The sequence below is a fragment of the Pipra filicauda genome, unplaced genomic scaffold (assembly GCF_003945595.2).
Source record: "Pipra filicauda isolate LSUMZ 115617 unplaced genomic scaffold, ASM394559v2 scaffold87_size3191425_pilon, whole genome shotgun sequence".
NCBI classification, from domain to species: domain Eukaryota; kingdom Metazoa; phylum Chordata; class Aves; order Passeriformes; family Pipridae; genus Pipra; species Pipra filicauda.
Genome location: NW_024105064.1, coordinates 2,066,830 through 2,079,789, shown reverse-complemented (window position 1 = coordinate 2,079,789; position 12,960 = coordinate 2,066,830). Strand labels below are relative to the sequence as shown.

Here is a 12,960-nt window from a genome sequence, read left to right as displayed (position 1 = left end):
GGACTGTCTGTCATGGTCAGAGGTCTTGGTAGCAGCATCTGTGCTTGCTGTCACCTGGCCTGGACCAGCTGCCTGCAAACACAAGGTAACAGGTAAAGCTGGAGTCCCACAGGACATGATTCCATATTTCCTTCTGGCTGCAGGAAAGACAGAGCCTTCCCTTCTCAGTTTGATGTCAACCTTCACTGCAAGGCAGGAGCACAGCACCCAGTCTCAGTGGGAGAATGTCCTGTCCCAGGGCTGAGCATTGCAAAGAAAAGATGTGCCACTGTAATCAGAAATATCTCTAATACTGAGCTGAAACCTTGTGTGCAACTCAGCCCACAACAAAGGGCTGAATCCCTTCCCAGTCCATGGTGGCAGGTGCAGCTGTGTTTGCAGAGAAATCCCAGTGCATGATGTTCTGGTGATGGTTTAAGAGAGATTCAGGAACCGAAACAGGGCTGACATTTTTGGACACAGTCTTTGTTTCACACTGGAGGGTGCAGGATTATGTCCAAGGCAATGAAACGTCAGTACACGGCGTGTCTTGTCCCTGATGTCCCTGAAGTACTCAGGAGCGTGCAAAGAGCTTGAAAAAGCTCAACCCCGGGGGGCTGCAGGGCACAACGTTATTTAAAATCCCAGGAATAGCCACGCCTGAGGGCAGAGCTGTGCCATGATTGCTTTCTGTGAGGGGGTCATGGGTGTTTTGTTCGTGCCATCAAGAGGCAGCTTCTCTCTGAAGGAGGAGGGAAGCTCCTTATCACATCTTGGGGGTTCAGGAGACCTGAGAGACCTCCCCTGTGGTTGTTTCTTAACCTTCCAGTCACCACAGGCAGGGACAGTGAGTGCTGCTCTTCAGCTGCAAGGGGGGGGGGGGGGAGAAATGAGGAAGCAAATATCTTGCTCTTGAAGCAAGCACAGGGAGAGCCTGACCCTGAGAGCAGTGGTTAGCAGAGGCTCTGGAGAGAAGGGTGTTCCTTGGAGTGCTGGAAGGAACGATGGATCGGGTTTGTCCGTCTCTGGCTCGTGCTTCACTGTAATTCCTGGGCTTGGAGAGACCTGTGAGCTGCAGGCTAATTTACAGCGAGAAAGGGAGATACTACACTGGCAAAAAATAGCTCTTTCAATCAAATTTCTTCTCCTCCTGCAGATACAGTGTTTAAACTCAGGGAGGAGAGCAAGCTCCTTCGGAAGGCCCACCAGGAGGTTCACTCCCAGCTCCTTAATGCCCAGGTAACCCACCAGGGGCTGTTTGTGGGACACTGGGGTCTGCATGCACATCAAATATTCTCTAATTGCTAACTCTTATCAGCTGTATCCCACTGCTGACAGGTGTTGGCAATGTAGATCCATACAAGTAAAATTTTCCACCCTGGAGTCTGTCCCAGCTGCTGAAAACCCAGGTAGTGCTGCACAAGTCCCTGGGGTTCAAGGCAGCGTGAACCAGCATATTCCCAACCCTGGAACGCCTCCTGTCACCTCCACACATCTCAAGCACTTCCAAATGATGGTGGATTGTCTTTGTTTATGCCTATTAAATTAATTGCAGAGAGAAACAGCAGCGCAGAGGGGCCTTGCCTGGTTTGCTGACCCCCTTAACAGGCTTTGGATGGGCACAAGCTTCGCATCCATCCGGGTTGTTCTGCCTGGGAGCAGCATCCTGCAAGTTCATATCCCATGAACTGCTCTTGGCTGCCTTCTCCTCATTCCTTTTATGTTAGCTGCGCTGGGTGGTTTTGTCGGGGTTTGTTTTGTTGTTTTAAATGTTAATTTTAAGGTCAGATTTCAGGGGGAGGAACTGAAATCAACAGAGCCTGCTCAGGAATTAATTTCCTGCTAAACTTTCCTTGCTGCTTGGAAGCTTTCCTACTCAGCCCTGTCCCTAATTTGGTCCATTTCCAGGTACCCTGGCAAGCACATGAAAAGCTCTCCCCCCTCACTCTCCTATAAATAACCAGGGTGGAAGTGGGGAGCTTTTCCTGAGTGGCTTTTTCAAGCCCTACTTTTCAGGGTTGGAGCTGAAAGAAATAAGCTTCAGGAGAGAGAGAGAAAAAGTGTTGCATTTGCTTACCAGTCCAGGAGAATTGATTTTTCATTTGTCTTGCAAAGTAAATTGGATTGTCAAGTTGGATTATGCCAATTATTGCCAGCCCTGCTGAGATGAGCACATCCAGGGAGAAATGCTGCAACTGGAAGGAAATAAATTGACCTGGAGCTATATGAGTGTGAGGCACAGGAGGAGAGGGAGGCACAACTAAGACCCAGGGTACAATTCTTGTGCCAAGGCAGGAGTTACAGCAATGGCTCACGCACTGAACAGCATCAGGAAAAGGACCAGTGTCACAGCTCAGCACTTTCCAGGGTAAAAGTGTCCAATAAGATGCAAGACTGGCAAAGGGGGAACACAGAATAGCCATGAAATCTGGAGGGAAAGCTGAAAACAAGCTTGTCATTTATGGTTGTGTGTTTTCTCCAGCCTTTCCTATGTATAAAACACATCTCTTTAGAGTCCATCTGTGCCAGACAAACGGCCACAAAGGGTGGCTGCTCCCAGCAAGGAGGTGCTTAACCCTGTTACTGTGGGAGGTTTCTCCGTGTCCTTCTCACCCCCTCAGGCCCAGATGGAAGAGTTCAGGCAGCTCAAGGAAGCTCTACAGAAGATGCCAGGCTTCAGAGGAGGAGGAGGAGGAGCTGGGAAGGGGCAGCAGCCCGTGGTGCCAGCCCACAGCCAGCTGCAGCTGGGGAGGCAGAAGGTGTGGTATTCCCAGGAAAACCCTGGTAGGAGCGTTCTGCAGGGCTCCTGTGGGTTTCCAGCACGGGGAACAAGCCCAGCTCCCTCCAGCTCAGAGTTTGCCGTTGTCCTTTCTTCCTTGCAGGGTTTTCCAGTCAATCCAGAGAACGGGGTCCCGCTGGCATCCCCTGTCTCCGGGTTCCAGAGGCCGGCGGAAGTCCCGATGCTGCAGGGACAGAACTCCTACAGCAAGGACGGCCCGAGGCCACAGCCAAACGTGCCCCTAACCCACCCCACCCCACCCCAGGATGCCAACTCGCTGCCAGAGGCTGTGCCAGCCTGGCCAGCGCGCCGTGGGGACGGGCACGTGGTGAGGTTCACCCGGACCATGAACAGCCTCCCAAACGGGAACCCCGTACGTTCCTGGGGCTTTGCTTGGGGAGCTCAGGACTCAGAGAGCTGCAGTGCTCTGTGTGTGTGTGAATCTCACAGCCCTGGGGTGCTTTCAGACTCCTGTGCACTTGTGGTTTCGCCACCAGGTTCAGGGGAGTGGGACGAGGTTCTTCTGCCAGAGCTGCAAAGAGTAAATCATAAAATCAGGCCCCCCCCTGCCCCCTGGGCTGATTGAGAGCGAGTTCTGGACAGTAAATATCTAAAAAAAGACAATAAACTGCAGTGTGGCTAGACTATAATTACAGTAACTATTATAAGGATGTGGGGTGGGGGACCTAAATTATTTCCTTTTGTCTTGGAAGGAGAAGGGCCTGTTCTACTGCAGGCTGGACAGGGCTGTAGGTTTGTTCTGGAGCACTTCTGAATCTTTTTTCTCTGATAAGGGATTTTCTGGCCCATAAACCTGCCCAAATGCAAGATCTGGGGATGTGTGGTAAGATTAGGCTCTCGTGCACATCCCAAGTTGTCTCCTCTCCAGGACGTGAAGATGGTGATGCGCATCCAGGTGAGGAGCCACGAGGAAAGCCAGGCTCCTGGGCTGGCCCTGCCTGGTCCCAGACAACCCTCTGCAGCAGGAAAACCTCCAGTTCCAGACAACCACCTCTCCCCAGGGAACAGACAGGGGCAAATGCAAAGGTTGGTGGCACACAACTCCCTTCTGCTCTCAAAGTTTAGGCTGAAGGTTCCAAACAGGGGCACCCCTGGTCTCTCTCTGCTCGTGTTTATTGTGGGTCTACCTGGAAGGTGGTTGAAGAAACAACCTTTCCTCGGGGTGTTACTGGTGTTGTCTGGTCAGGATCCTGTTGTACTGGACGGTGTAAGGCACTGGGGAGACTGTTCACTGTCTCAGCAGCACTTGCAGGAGACTGGTTTGTTTTGCAAAAGGAAAAAAAATGTCTCTCTGCAGCTGCAATTCATCAAAGTCTGGCCATAATCCAAAAAGGGACTCTGAAAATAGTGCTTCCTCCTTTAACTTATTTATCTCCTGTCCGTGTCCAGGTCCTATCTGTTCAGCTTACCGGAGCAAACAGGATTTCATGTCTATTTTATCTGTAGAGGAAGCTTCTGGATTTCATTCTAGATTCAGCCTGACCCTTTCTGCTCTTCTATTTTTTGTTTGTTCACTTAACCTGTAACCTTCCCAGGGCAGGGATTGTGCTTTTCTTCCTCCTTCAAATGGCAGTGTCCTCCCCAGGCTGCTGTGACAGGCACAGGAGTTGTGCCCAGGGGATGTTCTGCTCATTCAGGGAGGGACTTGTGTGGGTGTCACTGAGGGTGAGGTGGTGGTGGCACAATGGCCTTTTTTCAGCCATGCAGAGCCCAGCCAGGTTACCATCACTCTGTGAGTCTGAAAATGCAAACACTGACGTGTTTGGCAAGTGCTTTTTCGGTGAGGACAGAGGTCCTGGCATGTTTGGTGTGCTTTGCTTTTCCTGGATCTATCATCAAGGAATTAAGGAGCAGCTGGAGGCTGTTGTTTGCACTGTGGGAGATCTGTGATAAGGAGCACATAACCCAACCTTGTCCATGCCAAGAGCAATAAGGGACCTCAGGACAGCACAAAGAGCCCATGGATCCAAGGCCAGGAACTGCTGCCTTGGGTGGCTGAGGTTCCACGTGAGCCCTGGAGGGGCAGTTTGCATTTTGATGGTTTTATAAGGGGGGGAATCTGAGCTGAGGGCTGGGTTAGGATTTTACTCACTGAAAGTTTTGTGTGCTGGCTTAAAAAGCTGCTAAAGCCAAGGCCACTTGTCCTTTCTCAGCTTTTAAACACAGAAATATCCTTAAGCAGACTTTTAAATCTCATGCAGAGGACAGGCTGAACCGAGCAGTCGTTCTGCTTGGGACTGCTGTAACTCACCCAGGTTAAAAGGGTTTGTTCAGTCATGTTTCAGAGTCCCTATTACTGGGACTTCATCCCTTCCTCTACCCTTCTTTGCTTCTGAAGCTGTCCCTGAGGAAGGATATTTGGATATTTGGTAAGAAATCATTCCTTCTGAGACAGCCCTGCCTTCTGGGCTTTCCCAGGGGTTCACTCAAATTAATATGAAGATATTCCATTTTTTTGCTTTGACCTCAAACTACTTTCCATGCAGTGGAAACGGAACATTTTCACTGTTTGGGTTTGCACAGGGGCAGATGCATCCTATGCAAGAGTTTTATAAACAGATGCTGGTTAAAATATCCATCCCAGTTGCAAAGCTTTGTATTGCAGTTTTCCTCTTTATTTTGAAAGGGTTTTTTTTCTCCTCGTAGCCAAAATTCTACACTTTTACTTCAGCAGCGTCTTCATTTTCAATTAAGTTGGAACAATAAAGACCACTTATGGTTTTGATGTTTTCTAAACCCTCAGATTTGTTTATTTGGGTATGTGTGAGGCATGAGTAAGAATCTGTTTAGAACTGGAGTTCGTTGCCATGTAGATGTTATTGTATCATATGAATAATAGCAAGAGAGCTCACAATAAATTGTGTTTATAAAGCATAACTGCTTTTGTACTATGTGGCATATTAAATGTTCTCTTTCAAGCAGATATCACAGCAATTAATACAATCTGCCAGTTTTGTCAAAAGGTTAAATTAGGACAAAATTCTGCGTGTGTTGGAGTATTTTTTTTTTCTCTGCTTGCCATTGTGAAATAGCTTTATGAAATATCTCCTGGTGCACTGAGGCAGGGGGTTCATGTTTTGTTCCATACCCTCGTTGCAGCTGGAAAGACATAGTGAACAAGGTGAATGCCCAGATGGACGAAGAACAAGCACGTGGTTACCCAAAGAACCTCCAGTTTGAGCCCCAGCCTGGGCAGGAGGTGCAGAGGGGCAGCTCCCAGGCCCCCAGCCAGGGGAGAGGGGAAGAGCATCACAGAGCTGAGCAGGGAGGAGAGAAGGAGAGGATGGATGAGGAAGAACTGGAAATGGGTATGGTTTCCCTCATGGCATTGGAGGAGCATTTCTCTGCAAACACAGAGCATTGGCTGCCTCAAATCCCTGCTTGGCACAAAGTTAAGACACTGGTGACACTGAGTCTGAGACAGCACTGACTGTGCCTGTTCCTTGCAGATGCAGGAGTGATTGAGAGGGAGGAGAACTTGCACCCTCAGAAAGAGACTGTTGTCCAGGAGCCAATGGTAAGGAATGGTAGAATGATAAAATCACAGGGTGCTTTGGGTTGGAAGGGACCTTAAAAGATCATCTCATTCCAACCCTCTGCTGTGGGCAGGGACACCTTCCAGTAGACCAGGTTGCTCAGGGCCCCATCCCACCTGGCCTTGGAAAGTAGTGGTGCCACTTGTCATCTGGATGCAATTCCAGCTTGGAATGAGAGTCCAATAAGTCAATAATTACCCAGAAGTTTCCATAGTGTGGAACTCCAAACACCCAGGATCTGGAGGGGTTCAGAGGGATAACAAAGGCTGGGGTTTTTGTTTTTACAAACACTACCAGGCTTGGGGAGGCATGACTAAGTGCTGCAAGCCAGCACTCTGCTTGCTGGGAAGGCATCAAGCCTTCTGCCTCCTGAGGAGACATCCTGCCAGGTGCTCACAGGAGGCTTTTCTTGTCCAGATGCCAGATGATGCTGCAGATCCTGCCCAGGATCCCAATAACCAAGGCGAGGATGAGTTTGAGGAAGCTGAGCTGGAGAGACCTGACTTCGAAGAGAAGGTGGGAGGTTTGGAGAAGTTCAAGGAGCCCAGTGTGAAAGAAGAGTCAAAGGAGAAGCCACTGAAGGTGACTGACATGAGGGCAACCAGCAGGGATGGGGGGGACCCCCAGCTGTGGATGGGGGGAGACAGAGGGCTTAAGGACTCGAAGGAAAACGTCATGTTCCTGGATGGATCCATAATCCCACTGCCAGGACGTGGCAGGCAGGAGAAACCTCTTTCTGAGTGAGAACTGGCAGGTTGGTCAGTCCCAGAGCTTGTTCTGGTTCTGTCCTCTCTGCTTGTTGAAGTCACCCCTGGCATTTGCAACACCTACATAGCTGGAGAGATGTGGAATAGGGGATGGCTCACTCAAAACTGCTCCTGCACAGGGGCTGTGGCTTTTCATGCACTCAAGACCAAAGCTAGAGACAATAATATGAGTCTCTGCTTTTCTGGTCGATGCAGCCCTGCCTGTTTCAGGCTCCTGGCAGCAGTGACAACACAAGGGAGCTCTGCCTCCTTGTTTGCCTCCTTGCAGATGGAATCCATTTACTTCCCAAAGTGTTTCTCGCTGCCTGAAGCCAGACTCAGCTTGTTTTGACAAGCAGCTGAGTGTTGCTTGTTTTAAAAATGAGTGTTTTATCTGTCAGGCTTTAAAATCGTGATTAATAGTGAGATTAAGAAAAAAAAAAAAGACCTCCAGGCCAATGAAATCAAACAAGAGAGAGATGCTGGCACCGATAGAGTAACACCTCCTTGAGATTAGTGCAAATGTGGAAAGAATTAGTGACATCAATACCTGGCTCTCAGATGGGGCTGTGCTGTGTTCCTTAAATAACTCACAGATTCCCTGCAGTCCTGGGACTTGAGGCAACAGCCCTGGGACCCTCCTGCTGCAGGAGAAACCTCTCTCCACAGTGGAAGGAGCCGGGAAGAGAGACTGGGTGGAGGAAGCTCATGGAGTTTGTGTTGCCTGACTGTCTCTTTGCTCCCCCTGATTCCTGGTGCAGCTCAGTCTTCCAGACCTGGGGCTCCAATGCCAGCGAGCTGTGTCCCTGGCGGGGAATGGGAGCAGGCTGGGGCACTCTCAACAGTGTCTGACTGTATTTTGCAGGATGCTGGCAGACCTGCCAAGCCCAGGGAAGACCCAATGGATGACTATCAAGAAGATCAGGAGCAAGAAATTGTACGACCCCAAGGTTCTCCCCCTTTCCCTCTCTGGTGTGGTTGTTACTGGGAGTGTTGGGAGCCAGGAGCTGGGGAGGACTCAGCTTTTAGGGAGCCAGATGTGAGCACTGGCTTCAGGTTTGCCTCTGCCTGCCCAGTGAGGTGGATCACCAGAACAACCCTGGGGCCCACCTACCTCTGCTCCCTTTTTCAGGGGTTCAGAGTACCCTCTATGTTCTATCTCCCCTCCTCATTTCCATCTGCATCCATCTGCAACAGCTGGGCTGTGGGATGCCTCCCAAACAGGAGCTGGGGGGAATTACAGGCTGTGATAGTGCTACTGGGCAAGATCCCTGTGTTTCTCCAAGCATGAGCTGGAGAGGATCACCCAGAAGGCTTCTGACTCCCGTAGAGAGAAATGAGGGATCCTCTTCCAGTCTCATTCATCCTCTCCTTGCCCTTTGTGAATGGTTGCTGTGGGATTTTTTCCTGCAGTTTCAACATGATTGCTGAGGAATTGAGGGCTTGGGCTGCCTGCTGGGAATGAAGAGAGTGGGGAAACGAGGGGTGGGCAGAGCAGAGTTGGTGTCAGGAGGTTTCCTTTTCCTGTGTGTATCCAGGCCTCTTGTAGGCTCTACGCTGGATAGTTGGACCTAAAAGTGTCCCTGGAGGCTGTGCTGGCTGCTGCCTATCACGGGTGGGATTTGGGACACAGTTTTCCACGTGGTGGATGTAGAGGATCATCTTCTACAGTGGCAGCAGGCTGAGATGTTAAAGTTGCATTGGAATGCCAGGACATTAAATGTGCTTAAAACAAACAGGCTGATCATGGCAACACCTCTGTCTTGGCTAAGTGACCTGCCAATCACACCTGGCAGAGGCGGACTCTTCCCTGTTTTCCCAAGTTTCCGAGCTGGGCTGGTATGGTAGCACAGCTGTATTGGGAAGCAGCACAGTGTGCTGCCAGTCGGGGTCTCCTTTTCCAGGCCTTGCTGATTTTTCCCTCCTGGCTGTTCCCTCTGCACCCAGGAGGATCATGGAGGTGAGGTGGATGACAACGATGACCTGGAGCTTGTCCAAGAGCGGAAGGACCGTGTGGGCCTGCAGGGAGCTGGTGGCAAGAAGGACGACTACTACTGAGAGACGCTGAAGGAAAACGGGATACTCTCGGAATGAGGGGATGGGAACTCCTCCTGGGAACTGGCTCCTGTATTAAACACTGCCCAGAACAAAGGCAGGAGGAGGTAACTCTTGCAGGCCCTGAGCAGGGGCCTTGCAGACGTGCGTTACATCTCTGTGTGGGGGCCGTTGGCTCTCCGGTCGATGGCATGGAAGTGCTCCCAGATTGTAGGAACGATTTTATCCTGCTGCTTTTCTTAGAAGCACTTTTTGATTTACTGTGTTCTTCACCTTCTTGTTTTCCATATCCCCTCCACAGCTGGAGAGGGGTTTTTTTGTTGGTTTTTGGGGGTATTTTACCCCCCTGGGCAGCAGAGGGGTGCCTGAACCGGTCCCTGGACTTACTCAACTGATTGCTAATACAAAGGAATCTCTCTTCATAAAACATTTTGCTCAGTGGTGTTTCTTTAACACAGCCTTTTTGCTCCCCTCAGAGTAAGGTGGGAAGGGAGTCAGAGGAAATTATCCTGCTCTTTGTGTGGGCAGTGCAGGGATGATAACCAACCCCGAGCTCCCACAGAAGTGATTGTGTGCCAGCAGTGTGTGTGCCTGTGTGTGTGTGAGAACAGCTGGATCCTCTTCCTGGTGCAGAGACCTCCCAGTGACCCAGAGGAGAACCCTGTGGAGTTCTCCTTTCCTTGGATTTGAGCCATGACTGTCCTGCTGGGCTTGGAGCCTCCCCATCTAATGCTGTGCATCTTGGCCTGGTAGAGCTGCTGCTCCCTGGGTTCCTGGAGATGTGGGCTGGCCTGCACTAAGACAGGCTCTTCTGTGGTGTTGCCAGGGACTACCATGCAAAGAAATGGGAAAGAAGGAATATTTGCACCCCAACTAATGTAATTCCATCCTGTTCAGCTCCTTTCCAGTCTCCCAACACTTGGCAGGGAGCTAAGATCAATTTTGCATCTTCTAGACAGGTTTTAATCAGCAAGTTGGGTATTTCTAGTGTTCTGTTGATGCAGTAGATTGAAGCCTGTGGTGCTTTACTTGATCTCCAAAAGATATCTTCCCTGACCTCAGGTAGAAAGAAGGAATGAGTCAGCTGGAGTCCCCGGGATTTAAGGAGGCAGCTGAAAGGAGAGTGGGCTTAATCATGATATCTCAAAGCCCAGGACCTGTTTTAGTCATCCTACCAGGGCAGAGCTGTCACATTCCCTGCCTTGTGTAAGAACCAGGTGTCTGAGCTGTCTCCTGCTTCCTCATCCCCACTCGGAAGTCCTGGACCCTGGGACATCACTCACCAAACGAATGGTTTGAATGTGGTCACCTGGTAAAAGATCAGAGGAGAGATCTTTGTTCTCTATTTGGATTAGTTAAACTTTTTTTAATCCCTTGTTTGGGGCATATTTGGTAAGCACTTTTAGACACTTGGGAAAACAGTATTTATTTCCCAATAAGCTCAGTCTTTTTCATTCTGACAGTATTGATTTTTTTTTTCTTCCACTGGTTGTAATGGAGCTTGAAATTTGCACTTCATAGGTCTTTTTGGTTCTTCAATTTTTATTCTGCTTGTGTTTCCTAGCAGCATGATCAGCTGTGCAAGTCCAGCTCCGGGGTAGAGTGGAGTGGTCAGAATAAGCAAAGGTGCCAGAGGCAGAAGAGCAGTCAGTGGCAGCTCCAGGGAGTCTAGGAAATGATCTATTAGCCAAGTGCCCACTGAGCCCACTGAGGAGCTCACTGCAAAGCTACAGGGGGGTTTAAGGCATCCAAAATGCCTTGAAATGGTTAATGCTGCCTTGGTTCTTTCTATGCCAGCCCTGCTGTATGATGCAACACTGCTGGGCCCCCAGTGCCTGCTATAAATAGCACATTCAGAACAGATTAGCTGGACTTGCAGTTACTGGTTCAGAGCATCCTGACCAGAAATACCTCCAGTTCTCAGCTGGGCTGCCGAGATGTCATTGTTTCACAGCTCAGTGCAGGATCCATGACCACACAGACCATGGCCTGGGTGCCAAACCTTCGTGCCCAGGCTGCCCCAGCGAGGTATTTAGTGCAGCTCTGTGCCTGCTGCAGCTCATTCGCTCCTCTCACGTGCTCCCCGTGGCCTGTGACTGTCAGAGCACGTAAGTTCAGCCCCTGCTGGAAGTGAATCAAGCACTGGAAATAGAAGCCCAGTGGGGGAGAGGCTGCACACTGATTCAGATGCAGGAGCTCTCTGGATTAGGAGGCAGATTCTCTGCGTTTGCATGTCTAGGATGAGTAATCCTCCAAGTTATGACTTGGAGGGAACTGCAGCAACTCAGGCCTGAATGTAAAGCTCCCTGCTAGGAGGATGCTTTAGCAACCATATGTCATATGCTGCCCTTAGCTGAGAGCTGAGCATCTCTGCTCTGGAGATTGTCTGCCCTGGCCATATCCAAGACTAAAATTAGCAAGAGTGTTGCATAAATTGTGAGCTGTGGCTGGTTGGTGCTTCCTTGCCTGGCCTACAGCAAGTTGCCCCCATTTTCATACCAGTTCACTGTTTCTTCTAACAGGAGACAATAAACTCAGTGAAGGAGAACCAGAAAAGCTGAAACCCCGTGGTGCTGGGTCTGTCAAAGCTGAGTCTGGCCTACAAAGCAAGCTGGGATGCTGCTGGTTTTGATGTGCTGCTGGGGGTTCACTGCTTACAGCAAATCCTGGTGTTTTGCCTGAGCAGTGAACTCTTGAAGTGATGACATGAGAACTCCAGGCTGAGTTTTATTTAGGGCACAGAAGAAGGGCTTGGGAAACAGCTGGGTTACTAAGAGAACAAACAATGAGACAGAAGGTTCATATGAAGCCAGCACAGGCAGACTGACCAAGCCAAAGCATGTGGCTTTGCTTGGCTCCTGCATAGATAATTGTTTTATGCTCAGAGCACAGTGCAGGGCCGAAGGACACGGGGCAGAAGGTGTAGTTAACCTGTAGTGATGGTACAAATTTTTTGATGGGTTCAGGGTTTCCATTGCTGTGCCAGCTATTTTCCTTCCCTGTACCACATGCCAGACTGTTGGATCTCTCACCACAACTCAAAGTGAATTGCAAAGCACCCTCATAAGCCCCCTCAGAGGCTGGTGCCAGATGCCTTCCCTGGTCATGGAAATGGTAACAGCTCTGGAGTGCAATCTGCTCTCCGTAGTAGTTGGGAGAAGGGCACAAAGCTGAAGGAGGCAAAACTTGCTTGGTTTGGCTCCAGCCATTTCCTGAACACCCTCACGTTTCTCTGGAAGGGCTTTCAGATCTTCAGTTTTGCATCCAGCTGGGATTCCACAGGTGAGTTTGCCTCAGCCACCAAGAAGTGCCTTCAGCAGCACAGCACCTCCTATTGCTCTGACAACAGTGTTTTCCAAGGAGAGCAGCCATAACTACGACATCAGCATCCTTTTCTGTGCTGATCCTATTTTTTGATTGATAACTCTTGGTATTAAAAGAGATTTCTAACAACTTTTTAAAGGCTAGCAGGCACCCCCATTAAATTTGAATAAAAACTAGATGTGGAAATAACTTATAATACTTGGTATTGTTAAATTAAAGAGTTCATTAAGGACTATATATTTTAAAAGGCCAGTCTTTCTGACAGGAAAGGGGGTCCTGATGTCCAGATCCTTGAGTTACCTTGTTGTTCAGTGCATCAGAAAATGAAACTATTTAAACAAGTTCCACATTGCTACAAATAACACTTCTTGTGCAAAGTAACACCTTCCATGAAGTGCAAGGTGTGTGATTGGGGTCTGGTTTTTTTGTTTAGGCTGTGAAATAAAAATAGGCTTTGGAACATTGTTTTTGTTATATTTTCGACTTATGTAAGATAATAAACACTTCAAGAGAAAATTTA

At 49.5% G+C, this 12,960-nt stretch overlaps 1 protein-coding gene across 1 annotated transcript in view; it reads left to right on the top strand.

Annotated features, from left to right (window-relative positions):
• Positions 1-12,960, top strand: part of LOC113991945 (Golgi integral membrane protein 4-like) — a 25,539-nt gene extending 12,579 nt beyond the window's left edge. The window contains exons 6-14 of the mRNA XM_027728723.2: positions 1,136-1,218; positions 2,601-2,738; positions 2,862-3,131; positions 3,648-3,805; positions 5,879-6,087; positions 6,229-6,296; positions 6,733-6,897; positions 7,927-7,998; positions 9,009-12,960. Coding sequence (XP_027584524.1) covers positions 1,136-1,218; positions 2,601-2,738; positions 2,862-3,131; positions 3,648-3,805; positions 5,879-6,087; positions 6,229-6,296; positions 6,733-6,897; positions 7,927-7,998; positions 9,009-9,119 — 1,274 coding nt within the window. The 3' untranslated portion in view covers positions 9,120-12,960. The remainder of the gene's footprint in view (positions 1-1,135; positions 1,219-2,600; positions 2,739-2,861; positions 3,132-3,647; positions 3,806-5,878; positions 6,088-6,228; positions 6,297-6,732; positions 6,898-7,926; positions 7,999-9,008) is intronic.